The sequence below is a fragment of the Lepisosteus oculatus genome, chromosome 4 (genome assembly GCF_040954835.1).
Source record: "Lepisosteus oculatus isolate fLepOcu1 chromosome 4, fLepOcu1.hap2, whole genome shotgun sequence".
NCBI lineage: Eukaryota > Metazoa > Chordata > Actinopteri > Semionotiformes > Lepisosteidae > Lepisosteus > Lepisosteus oculatus.
Genome location: NC_090699.1, coordinates 30,421,314 through 30,434,582, shown reverse-complemented (window position 1 = coordinate 30,434,582; position 13,269 = coordinate 30,421,314). Strand labels below are relative to the sequence as shown.

The window sequence follows — 13,269 nt, the reverse complement described above, 5'->3', positions numbered from 1 at the left end:
ACAATCTGACACATGAAGCATGTAATTTGAAACTTTAACATCATTTTTTAAAAGCTTCAAATGCTTTGACAAAGTTAACTCTCTGGACTCAATGTTGAAACCTGCACCAGAACACACAAGTGAAAAATACTTGAAAGTGCATTTAGAACACCTGCGTCTTCCTACAAGGTTTGTGGGACTTCAGAACAAAAGACCAAACTTCCCAGACAGGCTAAATGGCCTCCTCTCTATTGTAACTGTGCACAAGGGAAAAGAAGAAGAGGCAGGACCTAAGGGGATGTGGAGACGCACAGTGGAGTGGGAATTCAAGTCCAGGAAATTGGCCTGGGAAACAGCAGAAGTGCAGGTCCCTCGTGTGTCAGTGGTGCCACAATTGAGACTTCTTAAATTTTATCTTCAAGTATAATGTCTTGGAATGGCCTCCTAGCTGTTCACATCTTTTTGAAGGTAATGTTCTGATGCTGCTAAGGCAGATATCCAGCATGAATTCAAGCCATTCTAATAACATTGCATCTCTCAATGCTTTGTGTTTGCAACCTAAACAAACGTTTGGAGAGCACTAGGAAGGAATGGTGAATACTGGCCTGTCTCAGCACTACAAAACCCTCTATATGCTGGATGAGAAGTGTTTTGGAGGTGGCCTTCTCTGAAGAGGAGTGGCAGATAAGTTACAGAGAACAGCTTCCATTTAAGCATGTCCAAACAAAGCTACTCGATTCCCAGGGAGAAACAATATTTAATTTCAGTAGCCTTCATTTTAAATGGCAGCTTGTAATTATTTATTTTGTGGGACAAAATCATATTTTTACTACATAAACATTACAGTTCCTGAAATGCAACTTTCCTTTTAATGTATTGTAATTACAGCACTCGTATTTAACTCTCAGTTAGCAGATGCATAGCACATACCTATGAATCACTACTTTAACTCTGTCGTGTGACATTATTCTCATACCAGTTTACTACCAACATTCATCTTCATATTTTTTGAGACAGATAAGCTAATCTTTTCAGAGCTCTGCAGATTGGGCTTCACTTCACTGAGAAACAAAACTGAAATCTAGATTTTGAACTACAGAATCCCTTTCATTTAGGTGACATGGGACACACTTCATGCATATTTGCTATCGAGATAATACTGCACCAACATCAGGGCGGAGCTGTTATCTGCGGTTCATATCACAGTCAGATCTTCTCTGTGGCACTTAGATTGCCTGCATGGAACACAGAGGAAATACCACAACACGCAGTACTCTCAAGTGCTTCCTTAAGAGTTTGTTACTGTAGATAAATGTGTGTGATATATCACTGTCGCAGAAAAAAAAAAGTTTTTTGTTATAGATAAAAGTTTACTGCATATTGATAAAACCAATTTCTTTTTTAATAAAACATGGCGTGCCATATGACATTGTATTCTGTATATGGTCTGAAGAGCAATACAATAGTTTTAGATATTTTTGATGAATTCTTGTTTTTCAATTATTATTGAGACAGATAAGCAACGACATTTTGAGGATTTTAAGCAATCTTTAGTAAGATGCAGATCAATTTCTGTTACAATTGTATAACAGTATTACTAACACCTGCCATAGATGCGATACAAGTTTTGTATTCCTAGAGAAATAATACCTAACAATACTGATTTTATTTAGATTACGAATATTATGCACACCACAAAGCACTTGGAGGAAGGAAAGCACAGTGGTGAACAACAATAATCTAGCATTATATCTGTTACTTTAAAGCTTCAATGTTTCAAATAAAAATGCACATTTTTACTGTATGTTTGGAACAAATACTCTAACATTTTCTAAATAATGCAAGAAAGCAGATTGAAAAATACTGTAAAATGTTGTAGCTGGAGAGTGTTCCAAGTTCCCTATTAGACTTGCACACAGTGTAGATTCTACCTGTTACAATATTGTTAATTTACATGACCTACACAACTACCCTGCAACAAAAACAATAACAGGTCAGTACAAAAACGGGTCAGTAGGTGTTGTGGGCAATCATTTGAAATGTAATCCTCAGCACCAATCAGGCTGTAAGGCGTATGAAATGTGCACCAATCAGAATGCAATACCACATGAAGTGTGCACCAATGAGAACACGACGCCTACATCGCATTCAAGGTGCAAGGACTACGCATTAATAAAAACGTGGGTATTTAAATAGACGAAGAGCTAAAACTCTAGAAGTAAAAAAAAAACCTAATAACCCTAGTATTAAAGACAGGTGCTTAAATACACCCATAATCACATTTTAATAGTAAAGGAACACTTGTGAAATTAGCATTAGTATGTGCTCTGGCTGGACTGGGAGAGGAACTTGTCCTGGTCCCGCAACTCCTGGCAGGAGTCCCGTACCTTGTTGTCAAGATGAGATTGAACCGCTGTTACAATCTTATCTTTTCTTCTGATGTTCTGTAGATTTCTTACAATACGTGACAGTCCGTAAATCCCTTCACATGTACAGACGTTCGGCTAAAAACAAGACTGATTGATTTTTCTAGCCTTTTTTTTGGTCATTTGCCATGGCTCCCATAATATAAACCAAACATTGATGTCTTGAAAAATAGAAAGTAAAAAAGTAAACATACTCTTACTTTAAGAACATAATTATATAATTGTCATCATGGTTATATGCATACTACATTATTTGTTCTTCTAGTAATATTTAGTATGAATTACTAATAGTTAATCAATAATGTGCAAAATTCTAAATAATGCTGGTAATGTTATGAATGAAACAAACGAATTCCTCCATCATCTTAGCACAACGCATTGGTTATTAGCACAAATGCAGCAAAGTGTAGCAATTTGCGACAGTACCTTCTGTTGCCTTGGTGACGTGGAAGCCGTATTCTGAGGAAGTAGTGGTTGGTGTCATGGGGTTCTTTCCGTTTAAAAAAAATGGTAAATGTTCATAATAAATATGAACATTTATATAAATATAATATAAATAGAAGTCTAAAATGATTTTCGAAATCCCATTTAGAAGAATACGCACACCAGCATTACCTCTGTAAACTAAAGCGTTTAATTTGGTAAGAAATATGTCTACGTATCTATATTACTTCCGTTCATTTCTAATAATGTACAGTTTGCTACTGGCTGGTTTAACTTTTAGGGACATATGACACTCGGAGCCAAATGTAATCATTTCAATAACGAGTAAGTATTTCTTTTTACAGACTGTAGCAGAAATAGTTTTTGAATGATGATCGCCGATGTTGAATACGTAACGTATAATCACGGTCTTTAAAACTGGACACCATGAAGAAACTCATTTCCTCTAATTGCTGGTATTTTTTTAAATACAGTTATAGTGTTACCTATCATCATTTTGGTGTGAAACAGAAAACGAGCTAAATCTCTGCAGTTTGTGTTTGCCGTGTTATTAAATAAACCAGTCGGGAATGTTCTAAAACTGGTAGATCGTAGTCGTTTTCAATTACTGCTATAGCTATGGTTATTCAAAAACACCAACCCCAGAGGTCTCCTATGTGATAATGCCGCGGTTCTCCTGGTCCGTGTTTTCTGTTTCCGCTTGCCGGCGGCCGGGCGGTCGGCCCCTTTAACTGTGACCTGTGCTGTTCCGCCGCGCAGCCCGCGAGCCGCTGCAGCCACGTCGTGTCCGAGTATGCGGAGGTGACCGCGCGCGACCGCTCCCCGCCAGGACTCATGGCACGGTAATGGGCCCAGCGCTCTCGTCGCTTTCACAGCCTGTACAGGCACAGGAAAAGAATGTTAGGAAGGGTTGAGCTTTTCGGCTTTCTCACAAACTAGAGGTGCTGAATTTGTTTCAAAGTTGTTAACCTTACTCCGGGTTCATTACCCTCTGTGTAGTGCAACACACCGTGGTTGAATATTTGGTCATATACCATATGTTTAGGGAATATGTGTTTAATAGGTCATACTGATATTACTTGGTTTAATAAAGATCCGATTGTATAATCTTTCAATCTTTTAACAGTTGTTTTGGGTTTTTTTTTGGACAGTGTATTGTATAGGAAAACAGTTTGAGTCTCACACGTAGCGTTCCTTGATGAAGTGTTTGTTTTGCAGGCTCAGTTTCTCCTGCCTCCTGCCGGCTTCCTGGCACTTCAGCGTGTCCCTCTTCTCCCTCGGAGTCTCACTCCGGCAGTGCCTCCTCTTCCTGGCCTGCTTCCTGCTCGTCTTCCTGGCCATGCTGCACATGGAGCACTGGAGATCTGGGCACCGAGCGGGCCAGCACGACAAGTCAGTGTGAGACGATGGAGAACCGCAGAGTGGAGGATGTTAGCTGCCATGTGTACATGCGCGTTAGAAGTCTTATTTGCGACAGTGTCTTGGGACAGACACAGTATGACAGACAAAACCACTCAATGTAGACTGCATTACAAAATGGTACATAATAAATGTACTTAAGTCATTGACAGACTTGTGAAAGGCTCAGTCAGTACTGATGTTTGCAACAGTCTATATATATGGAAATATAAGGTAGCTGGACATTTTAGTGATGAAACCAAGGATGAGAGTAGAGTTTATCAATGTTATGCGTTTTTTATTGATTAAAATAGTGAGGGTCAACTTTAGACATCGTTTTACTGTTCTCCTTCTGATTGGTATTTTTTTTTCTTTGATATGTAGGATTTTAGTGTCTGTGACTTGTAGTTTATGTTATCTTACCTTCTCATTCCTTGTAAAACGAGACACCTTGCCTTATTGCTCTTAAACTCTATTGAAAACACATATGAAAACAACATTTTCAGTCTTGTCTCAACTTGCACCCAGTGATGAAAGGAACCTTCTTTAAGAACCTGAAACTGTACTGCTGTGAGTTTCTCAAAGCACTGTACAGTAGTACACATAACAGAAGCACAAATAATGTGGGGAAGAAGGCACATCAAACTGAATTTGTGAAACCAAGATTAAAAGGTGTTGAGGCCAGTTGTGAAAATGTTGACAATCAGAGAGTGTCTGGATTGAGCAGTGAGGGCTACAAACACAGAGTAGTACACAAGTAAACAAGCAGGCTCTTCGGCATATTGTTTGGAGCCAGGTCTTAAGCAGAGTTCAATAGCCTGAACCAGACAATCTCAGATTAACATCTGGATTATATTCATGATTAAATCATTGAGATAATATGGAGCTATATCTTTCAGTGCCTTAACATGATCAAGCGAGCCTTAAAAGTTTACTCTACATTTCACCAGGATCCAGTCCAGTTTATAGGGGACTCAAATTGCTTGCTGTTTCAGAGTATTTTTTGTCAGAACACGCCACAGTATTCTGGATATGCTGAAGGATATTTTGTACGTTACAGGATACCAGAGAGAACAAGGCGTTACAATATTCTAATTGGGATGAAATGAGTGCTTGTAACTATTTCAGCATTGGATACAATTCACCCTTAAAATGAAGCTGCTACAAATGCAGCTATTACTAAGGAAGTAAAAATAAAATTCACTACTCTGTTGATGTTTTAAGCCAAAGACAAGTCAAATATAAATTCTCCAAAAGACATATATTTTTTCAGGCCTTGATGTCATTCATTGTACTGGTTTTACAGTAGGAAACGTGCAGACTTTTAGTGCCCCCTGGTGGGAGTGTTAAGGAAGATCTCTGCATTAGGCTGTACTACCCAGTCTGTAGCTAATTATCTTATTTAATATCTAATTTTGAGAAGAAAAGACGTGAAACTTCTTGGCCCTCGTTGATCAATTAGCACTTAAGCATCCCAGTGCTCCATTATTGCCATTCCTTGAAGTTAGTTGGAAATTAACTGATTTGTTTAAAGAGGTTAATCGCGTTCCCTTCCGGAGCCTCTTTAGTTAATACAATTTGTCTCTATCACCAGTAATCGCTCTCGAGAAGAACGGTGTTAAATTTCTGCCGACGAAGGCAATGAAGTGTTAATTTTTGCTTACAAGAAGAAAATCCTCTGATCCTAATCAAGTTAAGGTCGATTTTGTTTTGTCCTGATGAGCTTCTTAAAGGAGATGCAAGCAGGCGCAAGAGAAGTACAGTCTTTCTTTTCTGACCTAATGCTTTTTAATCCACCCAGAGAGAGGTACGGGACACAGCTGTCGGGAAACTCAATCTCTCTAAAAGTGGGCTATTTCATTGTCGTCTTCTGGGACTGCTCATTCAAAGGAAGTTAAAGTGTACTGTTTCACAGCATAAGCAAAATGCAGCAAATTTATAAAGCCTGTGAATAATAGTTAAGCATAAAGAGTTGGTAATTTACTATCAATATCAATAGCCTGTTCAAGATCATCCTATTACTCTGGCATAGTCTTCTGCACTGTCATAAATGATGTAATGATACACAATATTTACTGTTCATGGCAATTATAGATCATTCCAAGGCTGCAAGCTTTTGTGCTGTGGTATTATTAGGCTTCTTACTCTTTCTCATATGCTGAACAATTCAGAACCACTTCAGATAAATGTATTGCAAGTAAAGGATGATCTCCACTCCAAGTTGTTTTTTGCAGGCTATGGAGTAGGCAAAGAATCCTTCTTGCATCTTATTGGCCTAGGAACTACAATAGATTTCCATTCATTCTGTTTATGTTTAGGAGTTTTTAAAGGCGATCATTCTGCCCTTCTCACAGGTACCTGTCCATAGTTGAGACTATGGAGGCCACCGATGTCGCTAATCCCAGTCTGAATTTTGGGGTGGTGGTGGACTGTGGCAGCAGTGGCTCACGGGTCTTTGTCTATTACTGGCCCCCCCACAATGGAAACCCTCACTCACTACTTGACATCCGGCAGATGAGAGACCACAGCCGGACCCCTGTGGTCAAGAAAATCAAGCCAGGTCAGGAACAGCCCGGGGCAAAGCAGAATGCTACTCAAATAGCTGAACAGATCATGGATCAGAGGGAGGGCTGGGCTTTTGTCAGATCTCACTGACGATCTGGAACTAAAGCTTTTTTTAACAAGCTGCTTTGGACCTTTTTGCTCAATTCCAAGATCGAAATGGATCTGATTGTTGCATGAGCTGATGCAAACAGTGCGTCTTCTTTTGTTCTTAGGTATATCAACACTGGCCCTCACCCCTGACAAAGCCAGTGACTACCTCCAACCTCTCCTGAGCTTTGCAGCTGGACACATCCCCAGAAAGAAGCACAAGGAAACTCCTCTCTATATTCTTTGCACAGCTGGCATGAGGATGCTTCCTGAGAGGTAGGGCTGCACTCTTCAGTGTGTTGTTTCTTTCATGGAGTGCTCAGACGCAGTTATTTACTCCTCTGCTTGTCTGCAGGAAAGACCATTCCTGGCACTGTTTCCCAGCCCACAAGTTCTCATTGAGGTATTTGACACTTGAGGTTTATACTTCAGTCCTTTGTGGTTGTAATGCTTCCTACAACCAGTTGTGATCTGCATTTAAGTCCTGAAATTGCAAAGTAACTAAGTTATTTACCTGTTAATGGGCGCATCCCTGTTATGCTTAGTTTTTGTGTTTCTTTAGCATGTAGTGTACATCAATCTGTCTGTTTCAAGGGTCATTGCAATCTGGAGCCTATGCAGGAATTAAATAGCGGAAACATATGTGATATGAGAACATATGTGGCCCCCACAGACTCAGATACCTTTAATTATTGTATACAATGGGTTGTTATTAAGAAAGCACCTGGAGAGTACAGGGACATACAGTGTCTTGTTTTTCCAGTCCACAAAGAATAACTGCTTCACTGCTCAAGCTTACCCACCACGTGACAGAATCCACGCAACACTCACAACAGACAATACGTCACATCTCGCAATGCAAAGCAAAGCAAGTGGCAAATTCCACTGGGCGCTACACATGCAACCCCTCTGGTCAGGTCGTTGCAGCCCTGTGGAGAAAGAGACGATTTTGAATACCGGATCAAACCCAGCACTCTCGACTCTGGGAGGTGGGAGGAAGCCCATGTGAACACAGCACCCAGTGAAGCCGAGTTTAACTCAGTCTTGTTGTTGTCTCTGCCAGCCAGCAGGAGGCGATCCTCGAGGACCTGATCACCGATGTACCAGTTGCATTTGATTTCCTGTTTTCAAGCTCACATGCAGAGGTCATCTCTGGGAAACAAGAAGGTAGGGGGGTCTGGGGGCTGAGAGCGGTCACAGTGCCACTAACTGCTGCGTGATTTTATGGTAAAGGCTTGCATTGCTTTTTCTGCAGGGGTGTATGCATGGATTGGTATTAACTTTGTGCTTGGCCGCTTTGACCATGCAGAAGAGGGTGAGTAAAAAACGCTTGTCATTAACTTTATATTCTGTTTTCTTTTGCAAATCGTTTGCACCAATTATCCTTTTTCTTTCATTCAGTTATGGTCACTTTTTAGTCTTTTAAACTAACAGCATGAATGTGTTTGATTTAACTATCTGATGTACAATACAAAGATAGGAAAACAGTCGTAAAATTTCTACGAAAAAATTCTTTCACATTTTTTAACAATAAATATGTGTTTATGCTCCACAGCAAGGAGAGGAAAATGCAGCTGTAAGTGACTAACATTGTAAAGAAGGCGAGCCTTCATATAGCCAGATGAGATTTCAAAGCTTACAGCTTTGCAAATTGACATTAGACCGTGTGGAAGTAATGTAGTGTGCCCGTCTCTTTTAGGAGAGGATGCTGTGGTTAAAGTGTCACCAGGAACCCAAAACCAGCAACCAATCAGCCGGAAGCGCACAGTAGGCATAATTGACATGGGTGGGGCCTCTCTGCAGATAGCTTACGAGGTGCCCAGTGCGATCACCTTTACTTCACCTGAGCAGGTAACAGCACTTCAATAAATGAAGATGTGGGTTTTTCTGTGAAAGCAGGAACAAAAAAACTGTGTAAGAATGATGTCCTCTTGTAGTCTCCCAGACTCTGGACAGACTCCAGGGCAGCAATGTCTTTTTTTGTAACATTTTGTCTTCTGGAATTTCCCCTGCAGAGTCTGAAATGTTTGCTAATCCCACTGTATTGGTGTAATCGGCAATTATAACTATTTTATTAACTACACAAGAGTCTATATTGTTGGTATAAATGAGGAAGGGCAATCATCCTAATACAGGTCCCTGTGGTGCTCGTCTGATTTACTGTAGTATTCACCCTCCTATCTGTATTCTAACTTCTATTCATTTGCCAACTCATAAGACAAAAACTTACGTTAAATTAAATAATATCTATAATTAAATAATTTGTTGTTTAATGAGGATCATTACCAAAAGTTTTCTGAAAATAGATGTATGTATGTTTTGTTTGTCTCAAACCACATCGACATGTTAATTAAACAAGTGCCTTATAAATCCATGTCGACTCTCTGTAAGAATCCTGTTGCCGTACCGATTATATTTAATTTTTATTGCTTGTAACATAAGATGAATTGGTCTATATTTAAATAACTCTAATGTCTTTACTGAAATATTATGACTGCAAGTGCCATCTAATCATTGTCATCAGGAGGAGGCTGCAAAGAGTCTGCTGGCTGAGTTCAACCTGGGCTGTGATGTTGAACACACTCAGCATGTCTACCGTGTCTATGTCACCACATTCTTGGGCTTTGGAGGGAATATGGCTAGGCAACGCTACGAGGACCTCCTGGTCAACAGCAGCTACTCCAGGAGCAGGTAATAGTCTTTTTTTGCAGTGGAATTCCTCATTGGATTTCTATTATAGAAACCACAGATCTGCAACCCAGCTGTGCAGTGCTCTCACTTTGTGTTCCATGTTCCTGTTAACTACAGGCTTACGGGAGATCAGACTGGGATGAGTGTGTCCACGCCATATCCAGAGCCCTGCCTGCCAGTGGGGCTGACTGACTCTGTGCATAGGGGTGGGCAGACAGTGTTCCTGCGAGGTCATGGAGACTGGCTTAAGTGCCAGGAGGTTGTAAGGCCTTTCTTGGAGGAGTCCAATAACAACATCTCCCTTGCGGGGGTGTATCAGGCTCCCATCGACTTCCACAACAGCGAGTTTTATGGCTTCTCAGAGTTCTACTACTGCACAGAAGATTTACTGCGCATTGGTGGACTCTATGACAGCACCAAGTACACCAGGGCTGCTACGGTACCTGTCCTACACCACTCCTGTTCACATCTCATATCAGTGGGGATACTACATAGATAGATAAGACCTTATTGATCCCGAAGGGAAAATGATTAAATCAGTATTCTGAGTCTTATGGTTTTTCCACTTGGGTGTCATAATTGCCATTGTTTCTTAAGACCATGAAATCTGCCAAAATGAATCACAAGTCATATTGTTGAATTCCTAAAGCAGTAGTCATTTACAGTATACATTAACAATATTGCTTTCAAAACGATTGTTTGTCCCATTATTCAAGCTAGTTTCTTTTAAGGCAGTATTACTGTAGGTTGATGCAGGTCTGTGGATATAACCATCTGCATGCAGGTCGATGAAATAAGCTCTTAGGAGCAGCAAAGCTGTGACATCACATTGCAGTGTAGATCAAGGGCTAGTCCTGCTCTCTTCTTAGTGTTCATGCTTTTATTCCAGCTGCATCCCAAGACATGTCATGTGGGAATGCTCAGATTTTGCTTTCATGTCTCCACTTCAAAGAAAAATGTAAAAACAGGATGAAGAAACATATGCCTTTGTTTCTACATCTGCTGTTGAAAGACATGAAGAAGTGCTAAAATTTTGTTTTTTTCCATACAACACTAAAATAAAGGAGAACCCCAAAGAAATTAGTAAAGTACCATCAAAGGAAAGTTATAATTTGGCACTTTCTTGTTTCCTGTAGGATTACTGTGCCACCAAGTGGTCAATCTTAAAACAGAGATTTAAAAGCAGCCTCTACGCCCCACAGGCTGACCTCTCCAGACTGAAGTAAGTTCAGATGCTATCCACAGCACGTGAGCCTTGGATTTAGAATATTCATTTTGGTTTTGCTGTGAACTGCTGCCACCCAAATGATTTTTAATTTTAATCGGGCATGGGCATTTATTCTGCCTATACCCGGTGTGCAGTCTTACAGTTTATCTCTGGAGGGAAATATAAGAGCTTTGCTTTCTCAATTTCTTTCCCTTTTAAAAAGATAGTTGCATGGTATCTATTACCTCCAGGTTCAGCAGATGTGTCAGGTTTCTGTCTTAAACAATTGTGGATGAAGAACCCATTTCACTTTAACAGAGTGTAGATTTACTTATTTCCTTCAGGGGACAACAGAAAGGGGCATGAAGGTTTTGGGAAATAGCTTTTAGTCACACATGGATTCCAATGCTGGCATTCCCAGATTGCCTCGTAGTTGTTGCTTACTTCTACATTTACGACTTGCCCAAATTCGTAGTTTTGTCTAGCAATCACAGCTGTATCATTGTTTCTTTTACGATGGAGCAGTACTCTCAGAAGTTCCTGAAGAATTTGCTTTAGTTATCACCTGTTTGAGCACAGATCACTGTCTTTTCTCAAAAGAAAATAGTAGTGCTTAGTTTTCTGAAAATAAGAAAATGTTGATTACTTTCTGTCCACCTTCAACTTGTAAGAGCTCGCCCATTTTTTCCAGCAGTTCCCCTCTGCATTCTTGTCCTTTTCACTTCTTCAGGTACCAGTGCTTTAAGTCTGCGTGGATGTATGAGGTGCTACACTCCGGTTTTAAATTCCCCAAGGATTACACCAACCTGAAGACTGCACAGCTGGTCTACGACAAAGAGGTGCAGTGGACCCTAGGAGCTATTCTCTTTAAAACACGATTCCTGCCTCTCAGGTAAAGAGTCTTCCTTCTGCATTTCCTTAGCTTAGTCTTTTGAAGTGTCAATAGAATTTATTTTCGATTTGGCTTTTGTGTTTTCATCAAGTTGTTTGGGAAGGTCGGTCTGCAAGACGTTCTGTGTGTTTCTACTCCAGGGACCTGCAGCAGGAGGCGTTCCGGCCAAGTCATTCCAGCTGGCTACGCTTCTCCTTTGTTTACAACCATTACCTGTTTTTCGCTTGCATCCTGGTGGTGCTGCTGGCCATCTTCCTCTACATCCTGCGTCTGCGGCGCATCCACCAGCGAGAGCTGCGGCAGGCCGAGACTCTGGACCTGCTGTGGGTGGAGGAAGGGGAGCCTCTGACTGGCTGAGGAACCAGGGCACAAGGGGTCATGTCTTCTTAGGAGAGAGCAGCCCAGCACTGGCTCCCTGAGCTGGCACTGCTTTGACAGGACTGTGGCCTCCTGCTGAATATGATATAAACGGAGTGGCCTCGTTGGAACAGGACGGGGGCAATGCACACATTTGGAAAATAATCCAGAAGCGATGAATGCCAAATACTGAATTTATTGATTCCAACTGCAGACATAGGGATCTCTGGTTGCACAAAGACTTAGATTTCTTTGTACCTCCTAGAGAAGGACAGAACCATTTGTTTTGTCCACTCTTTTACCTGCTGTTGTACAGGTGATAAACAAAATTCAGTTTATTAGATTTTAGTAGAGATTCATCACAGAATAACACCCAATATATTTATATGAATTATTTTTTTGAAAAATTATTAATATGAAGAAATCAATATTTCAGGCAAACGAGGGAGATCACATTTTTCGAATCCAATGTGAATTTTAAAGACTGTCTTTCAGTGCAGTTTTATTTCAGATGTCAACTTCTGAACACATTACATTGTTTCCGTTTTATCCTTGCAGGCTTCTTTGACACCATTCAGATGTTTTTTTTTCTGGTCATTACTGCTTGATTATTTAAAATGTAAATTATGTTCTCATGTGTTGTCCTGCACGTAGTGGACATTTGTAAAATGTACAGTATTTTTTAATTCAAGGACCAAAGCCTGTGTGCAGTGATACAAATGTAACTGGCACAGTAAAGAAAGTGCAGCTCAGCCTAGAAAGCACTGTGTACTGTGAACTGTAGCGAATGCAAGAATGCACAGCTTAACTGGCAGGGTTTGTAAGACAAGGATTGATCCTATGTCATGTCTTATGATCAGGATGTTTACTGATTAAAATAAAAAAAATTCTCATTTGCATTTTGGGATAAATACTGAAACAACGGCTAAGCTGAGAAATCCTACACAATGTTCTGAGAGTTTTCAGTATTACACCACAGATGAGCTAAAGTCTTAAATGTACTGCGTTATGTTTGCGAAATGGAAAAAAAATCCCAGAGTTGTAAAAATATATTTATTAATACAGCAGCTGCTTATAAATATTAAAATATACATTATACAAGGTATACAGTACGCTCACAGAAAAAATATTAGGCTTCTATTTGCACGGCACTTTTTGTTTTTATAAATCAAAACGGGCACATACGTATGTTGACATCTGCCACATCAAAGTAAGGTTATGGA

The 13,269-nt window shown here is 40.2% G+C and overlaps 1 protein-coding gene across 6 annotated transcripts; it reads left to right on the top strand.

The window, feature by feature from the left end:
* Nucleotides 1-2,855: 2,855 nt before the first annotated feature.
* LOC102685929 (ectonucleoside triphosphate diphosphohydrolase 7) lies at nt 2,856-12,939 on the top strand. Of its 6 annotated transcripts, none has more exons than XM_015346718.2 (14): nt 2,856-3,046; nt 3,626-3,691; nt 4,068-4,241; nt 6,602-6,807; nt 7,025-7,175; nt 7,255-7,302; nt 7,963-8,066; nt 8,155-8,214; nt 8,599-8,750; nt 9,424-9,590; nt 9,708-10,029; nt 10,727-10,812; nt 11,528-11,689; nt 11,830-12,939. In XM_015346718.2, the coding sequence occupies exons 2-14, from the start codon at nt 3,684-3,686 to the stop codon at nt 12,044-12,046; spliced, it is 1,857 nt and encodes a 618-aa protein (XP_015202204.2). In that variant the 5' UTR covers nt 2,856-3,046; nt 3,626-3,683; the 3' UTR covers nt 12,047-12,939. The 6 variants fall into 6 exon arrangements, with proteins under 6 accessions (XP_015202204.2, XP_015202203.2, XP_015202199.2 ...); XM_015346717.2 differs by having other exon boundaries at nt 3,609-3,691; XM_015346713.2 differs by having other exon boundaries at nt 2,856-3,173.
* Nucleotides 12,940-13,269: the final 330 nt, after the last annotated feature.